The 13641-nt window shown below is 44.8% G+C and overlaps 3 protein-coding genes across 3 annotated transcripts in view; 2 read left to right on the top strand and 1 right to left on the bottom strand.

Moving 5' to 3' along the window:
* LOC117651666 overlaps positions 1–10126 on the top strand; it is an 11686-nt gene extending 1560 nt beyond the window's left edge. Inside the window, exons 4-6 of the mRNA XM_034395909.1 lie at positions 1526–3846; positions 6471–6878; positions 9990–10126. Of these exons, the coding sequence (XP_034251800.1) occupies positions 1526–2810 (1285 nt within the window). The 3' untranslated portion in view covers positions 2811–3846; positions 6471–6878; positions 9990–10126. The remainder of the gene's footprint in view (positions 1–1525; positions 3847–6470; positions 6879–9989) is intronic.
* On the bottom strand, positions 3649–4131 carry LOC117652030. Its single transcript, XM_034396662.1, has 2 exons — positions 3997–4131; positions 3649–3892 (listed from the first exon to the last, which is right to left on the bottom strand). Exons 1-2 carry the CDS (start codon positions 4129–4131, stop codon positions 3725–3727), a joined length of 303 nt encoding a protein of 100 aa, XP_034252553.1. The 3' UTR covers positions 3649–3724.
* On the top strand, positions 9270–13641 carry LOC117652029 (jerky protein homolog-like). The gene is made up of 4 exons (XM_034396661.1): positions 9270–9335; positions 9990–10211; positions 11860–12568; positions 13628–13641. Exons 1-4 carry the CDS (start codon positions 9270–9272, stop codon positions 13639–13641), a joined length of 1011 nt encoding a protein of 336 aa, XP_034252552.1.

Raw genomic sequence — 13641 nt, 5'->3', positions numbered from 1 at the left:
ACAACATCACCTTTTTATAATTGCCAACTTAAGTGGCTTGAACTCACATAAATTTCTGGCTTATGGAGGTTTACGGAAGCTGTGAGGCGTTTCTCGTAAATTCCCCTCATGACAAAGGAAGCGGTACCCAGTCTTGAAATTCTGTCATTTGAACTTTCAAACCACACAGAAAAGAGATACTAACATTGGCAATTTTAGAAATTTAATCCCAGTGTAGGCCGTAAAAGCTTTAGCCATGTTTTGAATTATTTGTTTCATATTGGAGAGATTTTGCCACAACCTCATTTTTAAACTAAATGAATTAAATTGATCCAGGAAGCAGAAGAAGGCAATAACTTCACTAATCTCCAAGTCGAGTTCTTATTTTATAAATCTTGCTTAAAATGGTTTCCATCATTACACCAAATTATTTTACTGAATTCCTAGCAATTAAGGAAAAAATCGAGACGGAAGAAAGATACAATTCAGCTTGACCCCCATTACGCTTACAATTTAGCGGAAAATGGAAACAACTCTACCAAAGTCAACATTAATCCGTTAAAATATTTTCAATAGGAGATAAGTCAACTTTTGTCTTCAAGAATATATTGTTAAAAGGATCAAGTCAACTTAATCACCAGAGAAACAAACACTCTATACTGATTGTAGTTCCACTTAACTTATCTCGAAACACCACCTCGTTTAGGAAATATAGGTGGTGGTTACTCAGATTTCCATTGTAACGGAAAGGGATAAGTAATCCTCTATGGAGTGACCTGACACTTAACATGTAAATTTCAAAATTTAACACATGCTCCTTGAGAGTATCATCTATAACATTTATTTGTAAAGTATTAGTTTCCCCTCCAAGCAGATTTTTGTTTCTCCTGAAAAATGGTCAAAATGAAGCTGTCCCCTTCTTCCCCTTCCTGGATTAAACATTCAATGCTTTCAATGCTATGTCAGAAAAAATTTATTTGCCCGCATCTATGGTTCTTTCTATTTGCCAGGAGGGTAATCTAAAAAAGAGCAAGTTAGAGCAAACAACTAGAACTCAGAAATAGAGAAGCGGATGGCCCCATTTCTTCTCAAATGAGTTTGTGCCACAAAAATGAGCGTTTTGGCTCGGTGTCTGGTGTAAAAATGTCCAAAATTGCCAAAATCATTATTTCCAAAGTTCATAGATGAAAATGTGCATGGAAGGTTTCACATTCAACAAGTTCAACACCTTTAAGCTAAGTGGGTAGTTTTAGAAAGAAATAACATAAAGATCAGTTGTCGTTGGCTTATATGCTCAACTAAACAGCTTTACTCAATCGACAAAAAAATTTGGCGTAGAAAGACTTCTTGCGTTCCTGGTTGACACATACATGAGTCGTTTTGCCTGGACTCTATTCTTTGATGGCTTGTCGACAAATTTTAGTGACGGAATCTTGATATCAGCCCCAATTTATTTAACAAACACAAAAAAATAGAAAAATAGGCCAAAAAAATGTGAATTTCTCAACGGGATATTTGAGTTTTTTTTTCTTTTGTCATGTTGTAGGTCCCCTGGTGCCAGCGTGGAGGCCCTCTTAGACGCCAACGTGGAGGCCGTCCCAGAGGCCAAAGTGGATGAGGCCCTCAGCGTGGAGGCCGTCCCAGAGGCCAAAGTGGATGAGGCCCTCAGCGTGGAGGCCGTCCCAGAGGCCAAAGTGGAGGCCTTCCCAGAGGCCAACGTGGAGGCCCTTAGCGTGGGGGCCGTCCCAGAGGCCAACGTGGAGGCCGTGCCCGGCGTACACGCCCTTCCGGACGAGATTCTGACGTTCGTCTTCAGCATGCTGACGAACGACACCAAACTCGACGTGCTGCCGCTGGTTTGCAAGCGCTGGCGTCATTTGGCTCGCGACCCGTCCTCCTGGGCCGGCGTGGAGCTATCGGTGCGGAAGGGCTCGTTCCACGAGTACAGGGCGTACCGCGTCCTGCGGTACGCACCCGCCGTCAAGTCCCTGGAGATCGGGGAGTGGGACGTGGTGGATGGCTTCTGCCAGTTGCCCATCTGCGCCATGCTGCAGTCCGCCTTGCGCAGCGGCAGTGTCCAGGTGAACACCGCCTCCATTCGGATCGAGGGTCACGGGACGAGCGCGAGGGCGGACGCGGAGGCTGCCGTGGTCCACTTCCTGTCACGGCAGCGAAGCCTGCGCGGTCTGCGGCTGAACCTGTCCTGGCCGTACGGCGCGGCCACCCTGGCCACCGTCGCGACGCTGGGCAGCTTGCGGAAGCTGGAGTTGATCTACCGCAAGGCGGTGCCGAGCGGGGATGTCGCGCGGTACAACGGGGAGCTTGCGCGTGCGCTGCCGGAGCTACGCGAGCTGCGCGTCTACGCCCACGACCGAGACAGTCTCGGCTGCTTCCCCGGCCTGGTCGGCGACCTGGCGCGCGGCGCGAGAGCGCTCCGCGTGCTGGAGGTGGACTTGCCGTCCGCCGCCGACCGGGACGCCGTGCTGCAGCTGCGCGGACTGCAGCACGTGCATCTCCACGTGTTCAAGGACGCTGTCAGGCCGCAGGCCACGGCCTACGTCGTGCGGGAGGCCTTCGCCTTCCTGTTCCAGATGGACACCACTGCCCTGCAGTCCTTGGCCATCTGGCTCGGCCGTGGGGAACCGGATTCCAACTGGCTCGGGGAGTTGAAACTGTGCCACAAAGTTGCCGAAGAGTTCCTCTCATCCATGCCTCATGTATCGTTTGATGCGTTCCATGGGCGTAACACCAAAAGCAATGAGTGGTATCGCGAAATCATCTCCCGTCTTGAAAAGAAATGTCCTAAGGATGCTATAGTACCACCTATGTAGTCATTTTGAGAAGTGTGAATACCTAATAAAGTCCTTTTTGTTCTTAAACTGTTTTCCATCATATTTGTTTCTTGTCTCCAGACTTCACGTACCAGAAAACTCCGTAAAATACGGAGACTAAACGCTGACTGTTTATTTTAAACGCAGATCTCCGTTTGGCTCAATTATGGATTTTCTCCTTTAAAATCTGGAAGTTATGTCCGAAGATGTCTGGAAGGCCTCTATATCGAACAGAACAAAATCCTTCGTGTAATTTAAGAGTCGGTTGAGGAACCGATTTAAAGGAATCACATACTGCTAGTGTAAAAGGGGTCAAGTTCAGTTGTACCTTCATACCAAGTGGATTTTCTCCTTAACTGCAAGGAATTGTGTCAGATAATTTGGTGCAATGACGAAAACCATTCCAAGGCAAAATAATACAATAGAAACTCAATCTGGAGATAAGTAGAATTATTCCCTTCTTCCGCTTCCTGGATCACTCACTAATCACATTAGAAATGTCAGTGTGGTTTTGTTGTACGGGCTCTCTAACAGAAACGATCTATGATCGGTACACCGGGAACGGATCCATGTGCCATGGATCCAAGGGGGCAACAACTCGCGAAGTCCTGTGTACACTTGATTTGCCGAAGTCTTGCGCGAAATCGGTAGAAATCTCGTGAAATCCCTTCGAAATCTTGGTGAAATCCCACGAAATCTGGCGAAATCTCGCGAAATACCAACCAAATCTCACGAATTCTGGCATAATTTTGACGTGAAATCTTGCGAAATCTCGACGAAATCCCTACGTTTGAAGAATCCTTTGTACAAAAAAATATCGAGTGGTTGCCGCCTCGCATGGATCCATGTTCGCCACCTTACCCTTAAAACAGTTTCGCTCCATGACGTGGCGAAATTAAATGTGACAAGAACCTTCAATGACCGCGTTTTTTCTTGGAGCGTTCAATGTGAAACGTGACCGTTTCCTTAAGCAAAGATATTCCCTCGGAAGTCATGTTCATAACTATCTTCCAATTGTCCGGACCAGGGAAAAACGGTGGTTGCATATCTTCGAACCTCTGATTCTCATACTTGTAATAACCCTGCAAGAGAAAGAACACGGTGTCTTTTATTTACAAGACTTCTCATTTTTGTGAATATTTCGTTATGTTTAACTGGTATAACGCACTCATTCATTTAAACTCACAAAAAGTGGACATGAGGAGGGAAACTTGTAATATGTCTTGACTGCTCTAAGTACAGGCTTGTTCTCGTGGCGTAAGTAGTCACATAAGTTGATGCGGTACTTGAGAAAGCTTTGAATGTACCTTTTCTGGTGCATCTCGAAAACGTTTGCGTCAAACTATTGAACAAACACATACTTTTAGGGAAACGTTTGTAAAGCACAAGATACGACATAAGTCATCCCTAATTTTTTTTGTAAGATTACTCCATCCTTTTAAAATTTCTAAACGAAGTCTAAGTCAAAGGTAGGTGTACGCCAGACAGAGACCAACTTAAGTCAAATCCAGTGAATCGTCTCATGCAGAGGCCACTTGTTGCTCACTACGCCAACGAAATTTCTCTTATTCGTGTCCTGAGATATTTTATTTTTGGAGTAATAGATTACAGTACAGTATTAACACCGGGCTTTGGTTCAGAGAGCTAGCTGAAACTATTACCAATATCAATTACCAGTTATCTGACACACACTTTGGTGAAATGAAAGGAATAGCAATATTGCACTAGTGCCAGTGGCGCCAACACGTGGGTGCGCAGACCCTGATTTGGGGTGGGTGGGTGAGGGAAGGAGAAAACAGAAAGGGAAAGGGGAGAAAAAGGATAGGAGGGGAAGAAAAGGAAAGAAGGAGAGGAAAAAGAAGAGAAGAAAGGGCACACTAAATTACTATGTAGGTTTTTCTGCGCGCTAATGCACGAAATTAAACATGCACTTCGTAACGCACGGATTTGTGCGCAACAATGCAGGATTTTCTGCATACTTGCGCGGGAAATCGTGCATTGTCGCGCTCAAATTCGTGCGTTACGAAGTGCATGTTTAATTTCGTGCGTTAGCGCGCAGAAAAACCCACATAGTAATTTAGTGTGGGGGTTGTATGGGGCTGGATATCAGTCGCTCCCCCTAAATGAAATTTCTGTGGGCGCCACTGAGTAATGCAGGTAGAGAGGGGGGCTAGATCGAACCCACGCTTACCATGGTGTCGTTAGGCAGTGTTTTTATGATATCCAAGACAGATGAGATCCGGGAGTGCCCGGACTTGTCCTTTTGACGCAAGAACATGCCTGTGCGCTCGCCGAAGTAGTTTTGGTCGTAAGTACACTCGACGCTGTCGAACTCTACCTCATAGCTCTACACAGTTGCAGTTAGAAGTTAGGACAAATTCTCTACAAAGTTGACAGTGTGCATGGCACAATCCACCTGGAGCGTGCACACTAGATCTCGTGAAATGATGACTGTAACCGTCACGAATGACTGTGTAAAATGACAAAATTTTCTTGTAAATTTACAGGTGATTTTACTAGTAACTTCCTTATGCAGCTAAAACAACAAGTGTGTGTTAGTAGACAGTCTACTAACTCACAACATTCGTCACCTGTATTTTCGTAGATTTACGAAGATACTCGTGAATTTATTACGTTGTGAAACAGACGAACATTCTTTGTCATTTTGAAACCTCGTTGTGTTTCAAAATTAACAGGACTTTATTCGTAAAATTACAACTTGATCGGAAACCGTGTGCCTGCATTCAAATTTCAACTACGTGCCCATTCGCAAAAATGATGGGGCGGCGGTTGGTTACTTTGTTTAAAGCGTGGAGCTGGAGCAACAGTAGGGTGGAAAGGATCGCGACGCAGCAAGGCGACCGCATGGTGAAGCCAGTATGGCGAGAGTGCAGCTCCTGTTCGTGTAACGGAAATACACAAGGGAGCCACACACGAGCGCTCGGTTCGGGCCAGGCCTGCGCATGTCTACCACATACCACAGTTCCGCGGGATGGACGCACGCAAGATTCAGATCCTCTTTAGCAGATGGAACCTTCCTTTACAAATCGAAAAAGCGTACTTTGTTTGCCCCAGTACCCGGAGCATGCCTGCAAGCACGCTCTAGCGCCTGCCTGCGCCTGCCAGGCATGCATTACCTTGCGCATAGGGTGCCGCGAAAAACACTTTTTTCCGAAATTGATATCGGCTCGGGTGTCAAAGTGTTCTCTCAGGGGCCAATATGAACGATTTTAAATGTCATCCCGATCGGATAATATCTTCAGCCCCCACAACGGCCTTGAAAATCGGAAAATGGTTATAAACGCCTTGTGGGTAGGCAATTTGTTTGCACGTGCAGGGCTTTCGTTAGGCGCTTATATCTCCCTAACCGTTGCTGAGATTTGGCTTTCATGTATATCATTTTGAAGGTAAAGGCCCATACTTTACACTCCTGTAATAACATTTGACCTATAGCTAAGAAGCGTATTTAAGCTCAGAGACCAAAAAAAAAGCGTCCGGAATTACCCCACTCTCCCTTAACTTTCTCCGTAAATTTACGGACTGTATTTCTGACAGTGTGTATTTATGTATGATGTATCGTCTGCTAAAAATTTGCCGTATGCTTGCAGGATTGTTCTGTGTTTTTCTAACAGTGGTCGGGACCAATTTTTCGCTTTGCAGTCGGAAGAACCCGAAAGCGCCCGGTCTGGCAGGCTGGGGCCGGGGTTCGCCCCGGAGGCGCGGAGTTCCACTGCTCGATCCGGGAATTCCGCCGGGCCGACGGAAGGGACCTTCCCAATCCCTTCGCATTTGGCGGCGTCCAGCAGCACTGTCTACGCCGTGTCGTGCGTGCCGGCATCGCCCAGTGTACATCCATTCGTCGTCTGCTGCGCCGGTCGTGGAGCAGTTCCATCTTACTCGGTTAATCGGTGAGATCGCTGGAGCGTCGCTGCGGTGCCCTGTCACGAGCTCGCTCCGGCCCAGCATTCTGCAGTGGAGTCCTCGCCCGAGAGAAAACACCAGGAACGTACTCAACATCAGGAACCAGAAAACCCGGCGGCCGAGCCCACGTGTTGCGATAACCGAGAGGTGAGTCCTTTCTGAAGTCTAGAGTCGACCCTGCACGCCCTGGGGAGAAAGATTCCGGTACCGTAAGCTCGGGCAATTTGAGACAACTTTGGGGTGATTTGAGACACATGATCTTCATTTTCAGAAGTATAATTCAAGTTTCATTTGATGACTGTTGTCTGTCAAACTTTACGAGAAAAATAGTACTATGGTCCAGAAAAGTGAACGTTGTCTGTTGGTAGCCTTCTTGATGGCCAAACTGGTAGTCTGTCTCAAGTTAACCCAAAATTGTCTCATATATGCATTCTTTCTCAAATCCAATCAACTTTCCTGGTCAAAGTTCAATTTTGGCCTCCCAATTTTTTTGTACCAAGAGGACCTCACTAGGAGAGACTCCCTCTTAAATATTTTTGTAATGGAACGAAACGTTTGGTAGAAAAAGCAAAATAACCATTTTCACCCCTGTTTAGCATAATTTCGAGTTCTCAAATTTCAAAGTACAAAAATCCTCCTACATTTAGCTTCCACTCCTTCAATGCTGTTCTTAGATGAAAGAGCACATTGCAAAGCAATTTAGAGCAGTTTGGAGGTACACTGTTAAAAAATGGTAGTACCAAAACAATCAGATGAGTGAAAATTTAGTCGTTCCAAAACATAGAATGTCATCATGAACCAAAGCAAAACAAATGTCGTTGAATCTAGTAAGCGACAGTTTGTCGTTGAGGAACAAAATTCTTGCTATCAGCATTAACGATACAATTTGTGTGGAAATAACATCTTTTGCCATTATCTGCTCAATTAAAGAATGTTATGAATAATCATCTTTTTCGTTCTTATAAGTCTTAGGGGAACTATTATTATTAAAAGTAGAACCATGAAAAATAAATTTAGCATCAAACGTACTCATTATTACTGGTCGCAGAAATTACAAAATCTTTTTTGACTTACAATACTTGTCGTTGACCAACAACGTTTGTTGTTGGTAAACGACTTGTTTTTGAAGGTGGACTGTTCATGTGTTATTACAAGTTTGTCACTGTGTAATTTTCCTTTAGGTTCAGTACAACTTCCGTTTAACAAGGTATTCTTCCACAACAAATCTTGCCGCTAAAAAAATGAGTAATAAATGTGTTCCTAAGTTACGACAGAATTTTTATCAGTGCAGCTGACTAAATGCCTTTCCTCAATCGTGTAGCATTATATGATTTTGCTGTTATTTCCATACCAGTCCTAAAGCATCCTTGTTTAGTCCATGCTAATATCCCAAGTAGCTGTCAAAAATATTTTTCATTTGTCGGCTCTGCACCCACTTTTTAAATCTTAAGTCTTTGCAACTCGACGAATTGTCTATTTTGGACTCAGACGCATATTTTCTCCAACCAAACCACTCATATTGGGTTTAAAATAGATTCTGAACTTAAATTAACATTCTCTTATGAAAATGTGAACAAACCACCTTGAGGGGTGGATCAATTTTGACTTTGACATGGCAAAAGAAGCTCTGAACTTATGTTTTTGAGAAGAGGTTACAGGGAAAGTCTTACCTTATCCCCATTGGGTATTACTGTGAAAATTTGTTAAAATAATGCAACCTCACTTTGTTAAGGTTTCAGTTTTACGATTGAAGGCAAATAGCTTCCTTTAATTGGCTTTATCTTTAAAAGTTTTCTTGCACAGACTTTCTTCACGAAAAAGGGTTGGTCTTGACAATTTTAACTTCTTTGTGATTTAAAACGGAGCGAAGAAGTTAAAATTGTCAAGCCACCCCTTTTCGTCAACATAGCCTGTGCAAGTAGATTTTTAAAGATATAGCCAAAAGAGGCAAAATCAGCTCTGCGACTGGGTTTAGAGAAAGCCATGGGCCATCAATTGTAAAAGTTTAACCTAAACTGAGGGTTTATTTTTTAATCAAATCTTCACAGTAATACCCATTTAGGAGAAAGAAATATTTTCACTAGTGCATCCAACCAAAATCATGAGTTAATACTTATGTTGTCATCTCAAAGTTAATGTTAACCCCTCCCCTCCCTGAAGGTTGCTTTTGCTCATTTTTCTAAGAGAATGTTCAGTTTAAGTTCAGAATCTAATTTGAACCGCGTCTGAGGTATTTGTCGTTTTTCGGAGCGTTGCCTCCACTTTGCCCGGTTTCCCAGCATGCACCTCGGTTGCTCCGGCTTATCTTCCACTCCCCCACCTTCCTCGGTGGCACGGTGGAGGGCCGAGCGCTCATCTGTGACGTTTAATCCTCTACGCGGAAATTGCTGCACTCTGGCCGGCTCCAGGACCTGCTCGCGCCGTGCGGCGCGGCGGTAAGTTTCCCCAGTCAGTTGGCTGTGGACCAGTCTCCCGGCAAGTCGTCTGTGCTGCAGTGTTTTTGTGTCTTATTCCGTGCGTGTCGCGTCCCAGAGGAACATGCTGCGGCAAGCAGAAAATCTCCCTCAAAAGAAGAAACGAAATCATCTTTCTGTTCAAGAAAAGGTATGTTCCCGCATTGCACTGCCAATCCAAGTGTGGGACAAGCATGCGCGACACGAGGCGTTTAAAAGCGTGCGACTTGGTTCCATTTTGTGGCGAGACTTTTTTGTCTGACCAAATTTTGGCGAGACTTTAAGATCTGACCAAAACTTGGCGAGACTTTTATTTCTCGCCTCTGGAGTGGCGAGAAGTCTGACCTTTGGATTTGTAGTAGTGAACTCAGAACCGTACGGCAGTTTGTTTTGCTTGTCCCGCGTTATTTAGTGCACGTCTGTCCAACACTTGGGTTCGTACGGTGCATTCCACGTCAAACCATCATAGCAAAAATTGGGAGCCAGATCTGAGCAAGTATGTGATGGACGATGATGGTTTGACGAGGAATGCCCCGCTAATTTTTCTTTCCGTACACGCGAAAGGTCTTACAAAGAAAGTTGAGCTGTGTTACGGTGAATTCTGCGCAAGTGTAACGGGAAGCAGTATTCCATCGTAATACGAATCTTTTCTGCATTTTCATTGCAAGGTACACTAAAACACCTTCGTAATAAGGAGGAAAACTACCTTCTTACAATGGGAAATTTCTTTGTAAGACATTTAGAATGTAGGCTATTTGCCGTGCAGTGACTTTCAAAAGTCTTTCAATTGCATTTTTTTTGGCAGGCGAACGTTTCGAAACGTTTGGACGCCGGTGAAAATCTGCAGGACGTAGCCGCGGACATAGGGGTGCACCCAGAGACCGTCCGAAAGTGGCACAAAGCAGGCGCCACGTTGAACCAGTTTGTGAACCAGTGCGGGAACAAGGCGAGGAAAACCACGCGGCGCCCCGTGCTGGAGGAGTTGGACGGGGAAATGATTGCGTGGTTCTTGCAGCAGAGGGCTGAGGTAAGTTTAATTAAGGGGCACTGCAAGAAAAAGTGTAGATAGCACAACAAAAGTACAACAGAAACTGTACAATAAAAGTACAACAGGGATTGTAGAAAGTACAACGAGAATTGTACAAACTACAACGAGCCCTGGACTGCACAGCACTCCTCATGCCGGTTCCATTGTACTTTGTACAACAATTGTTGTACTTGAAAAGTACACTAAATTCCTGATAAAAAATTTGCCAGAAATTTGTGTACTTTTGTTGTGGTTATTTCCTTCAGTGGGCGACCCAACTGGAACTAGGCTTCAAAAATATCCCCCAATATTGAAACTTTGGTCATTTATTAGACCTTGTCCGATGAGTTCTTAAATCAAAATTCAACCCAAAATTTAAGACTGTTTCTGAGAAAAGTTCCACATTAGAGTTTTTGAGAGCGTAATTCAAAAACTTCCCTGCGTCTTTCATTGGAACAAGAGGACTTCAATTTTTGTAAAAAAAGGGTGTAATTAATTATTTTACCTATTTCTTTTCAATTGAGTTGTTAAAAGGAAGGGGTGTAAAGTTGACTTGATTCTTTTAAGGTTGTAAAGTGAAAAAAGTGGCTATTTGACATTTTTCAAATACTTGTGTCAGATGCCTCAATTTATGGGGAAAAGTTCCTTTCTATTCCATAAACTCATTCACTGAGACTAGGGCCCCAACTCCTATTAGTTTCTGAGTTATGGAGGTTTACGTAAATTTTTAGTCTCCCAAATTCTTTTAACGACAAAGGACAAGCTACCCAGTCTTCAGATTCTGTCAGTTTTATCCATTTTTGAATAGGAGAAAGATAGCGTTGCCCTTTTTAATAAGTGCCTTAGTTTTCCTGACAGCCAAAAACAAGACCATAATGGGGCAAAATCTTTTAAATTTGAAGAAAAATACAAATAGCCAAGGCCTGGTAAAATAGCTTTTGCAGCCTCATCTAGACAGATACTTTCAAATCTGCCAACGCTTTCTTTTTCCTAGGCAAAAATAGATATATTTGCCAGAATCTGAAGACTGGGTAGCTAATCCTTTGTCGTGAGGAGAATTTGAGAGACTGGAAGTTTACGTAAACCTCCATAACTAAGAAACTAATAAGAATTGGGGCCCCCAACTTTGGAAAACAAATTTATCTATTAAAGGTTAAAATTTGGGCATAAAATGAACTTCCTGTGACAAATATTTCTAGGACATGCTAGTTTCACTGTGCAGTATCCTTAAGAACAGATTCACATAGTCACAAGTTGAGTTATCTACTATTGAAAATATTTATAGCAGAGTCATATAGAGTTCGGTTGAGTTGTTTCCTTTTTCTGCTTATTTGAGAGCGTGAGAGGGGTCAAGCTGAATTGTGTACTTTTTGCATCTGGACTTTCCATAACTGTTTGGAATTGAGCCAAAAATTTGGTGTAGTAATTGAAACCATTTCACAGAATAATAATAGGATAAAAAATCAATTTGGAGATAAGTGAAGTTATTCCCTTCTGTTTCCTGCGTCAAATTTCGAAATCACTTATTTTGTCAATTTAGGCCATTTTTCACCAGGGTTTCCTTTTAATAAAGTCGAACCGATTCCATTTTGTTTTCGTAATACTTAAGATTTGAATAATAATATTTTTTCTTAAAATCAATTTTCAGGGCCACCTTGTTCCTACTCGGACGCTGCAAGAGAAGGCCAGGGCGGTGAACAAGGCGCTTGGCGGTGACGAGGCGTTCAAGGCCAGCACAGGCTGGGTGGCGAAATTCAAAACGCGTCACGGCATCGGCAGCACGGTCGAGGAGAAGTCAGCTGACGAAGACAGCGCCACCGTCGCCACTGACGAACTGGAAGAGTTCTTGGAGGAGGAGGGTTACGACCTCGACTACGTGTACAGCATGGCCGAGACGCGGTGTTGCTGGAAGGCCCTGCCCTCTAGGCCTGAGGCGCACGCGGGGGAGAAGCGTGCCGACGGAATGCCAATGCCGTTTCACCGCTTCACCGTCGTGATGTGCGCCAACGCGACCGGGACGCACCGGCTGCCGCTGATGGTCGTCGGGAGGTACCGGAAGCCGCGGTGCTTCAAGCACTGCAGTGGCCTTCCGGTGTTCTACCGAGGGCAGGCGGGCTCCTGCCTCACCACCGCCCTGTTCGAGGATTGGTTCGTCAACTGCTTCAAGCCGTTCGTGGAGATGAAGCAGTTTGCGGCCGGTACCTCAGGCAGGGTGCTGCTACTCGTCGACAACCGCGCGGTGCACAAGGTTTCCGACGGCGGGCTTGGGGATAAGTTCAGGGTTAAGTTCCTCCCAGCAAGCCCCGCCGCCCTCGTGGCGGTGCAGCCGTTAGATCACGGCGCAATGGTCAAGCGAGGTTACCGGACGAGGCTGGCGCGCGGAACCCCCCGTGCCGGGGGGGAGCAATGGTTTTTAAAGATTCGAAAAAAGGACCACGACGTTGGCGAGTCGTGGGAGGTGACGCGAAAAACTGCGGTTCTTGGCGGAAGCTTTTGCCAACACCTCTGGACAGTGGGGAAGTCCAGGGTGGGAGCGCCGAGGCGGCGGAGGTGGGAAAAGGTGGCCCCGGGGCGCAACCGCCGGGCTTTTGACGCTTGGGGTTTAAGGGGCGGGGTTGTCTCCACAGGCGCCGTGGCTGAAAGCTTAAGACAAGGCGCATTTTGTCAACGAGGTGGAGGGTTTGGCGGGAAAAAGTGGGGGGGGGAGCAAAGGTTTTTTAAAGTTACTTAAAGGTCCAAAGTCCCGATTTTTTAAAAAATACGCGAAAATCTGTTTGATTTTCAAAAAAATAGGGAGGAACGCATTGGAAAAATAAACCCTTTCAACCCGTTTGGGTTAATTCCTGAAAAGTTCCCGTTTGCCCTGGCACAAGCCCCCTTTTGGGCCCACAACAAGGAAACAGTTTGTCCCCTGTTTTTTTGGGGAAAAAATTGGGAAAAAAATTAATGAGAAAAACACAAGCCGTTTCCCCGGGTACAATACTTAACCAAATTTTTTTAAAGTCAAAATTTGGGAATCTGAATTCAATTACCTAGCTTTAAATTGCCCTGGAAAATACTTACTAAACAGTTTTAAGTCAATTCTGAATTCCCCGAAAATGCCTTTTGACAACCCGCTTGGGGGCCCCAACAGGTGAAAACATTTTGGGCGGGAATGCCTTTTTTTAATATAGATTTTTGGGAAACCAGGAACCCGGATTAACAGGTCCCCACCTCCTTCAACCATTTTCGTGAATTTGCATCAAAAGGGGGTTCCCCTGGGCAAATTAGTTCCCCCGGGGGGAAAATATTTTACTCAAAGTCTTAACTTTGGGATCCCGAAGAAGATGCTTGCAATTTTGAAATTAAGGCGAACACCTGGTCCGGGGTTGAAAACTCTGTTTTTCTGAGGTTTCGTTTTTCTATGTTTTTGACAGGAAAGTCCCTGTAA

This window comes from Thrips palmi, unplaced genomic scaffold, assembly GCF_012932325.1.
Source record: "Thrips palmi isolate BJ-2018 unplaced genomic scaffold, TpBJ-2018v1 HiC_scaffold_6, whole genome shotgun sequence".
NCBI lineage: Eukaryota > Metazoa > Arthropoda > Insecta > Thysanoptera > Thripidae > Thrips > Thrips palmi.
This window is presented reverse-complemented; position numbering and strand designations above follow the sequence as displayed.

What these genes read in the sequence shown, in the direction of transcription:
- LOC117652030 (XM_034396662.1), bottom strand. Translation starts at nt 4,131, where the DNA reads ATGCACCAGAAAAGGTACATTCAAAGCTTTCTCAAGTACCGCATCAAC. An exon ending in CCTCCTCATGTCCACTTTTT is followed by an intron (nt 3,893 to 3,996) that starts GTGAGTTTAAAT and finishes TTTCTCTTGCAG; the next exon opens with GGTTATTACAAGTATGAGAA.
- LOC117652029 (XM_034396661.1), top strand. Translation starts at nt 9,270, where the DNA reads ATGCTGCGGCAAGCAGAAAATCTCCCTCAAAAGAAGAAACGAAATCAT. An exon ending in ATCTTTCTGTTCAAGAAAAG is followed by an intron (nt 9,336 to 9,989) that starts GTATGTTCCCGC and finishes TTTTTTTGGCAG; the next exon opens with GCGAACGTTTCGAAACGTTT. An exon ending in TCTTGCAGCAGAGGGCTGAG is followed by an intron (nt 10,212 to 11,859) that starts GTAAGTTTAATT and finishes ATCAATTTTCAG; the next exon opens with GGCCACCTTGTTCCTACTCG.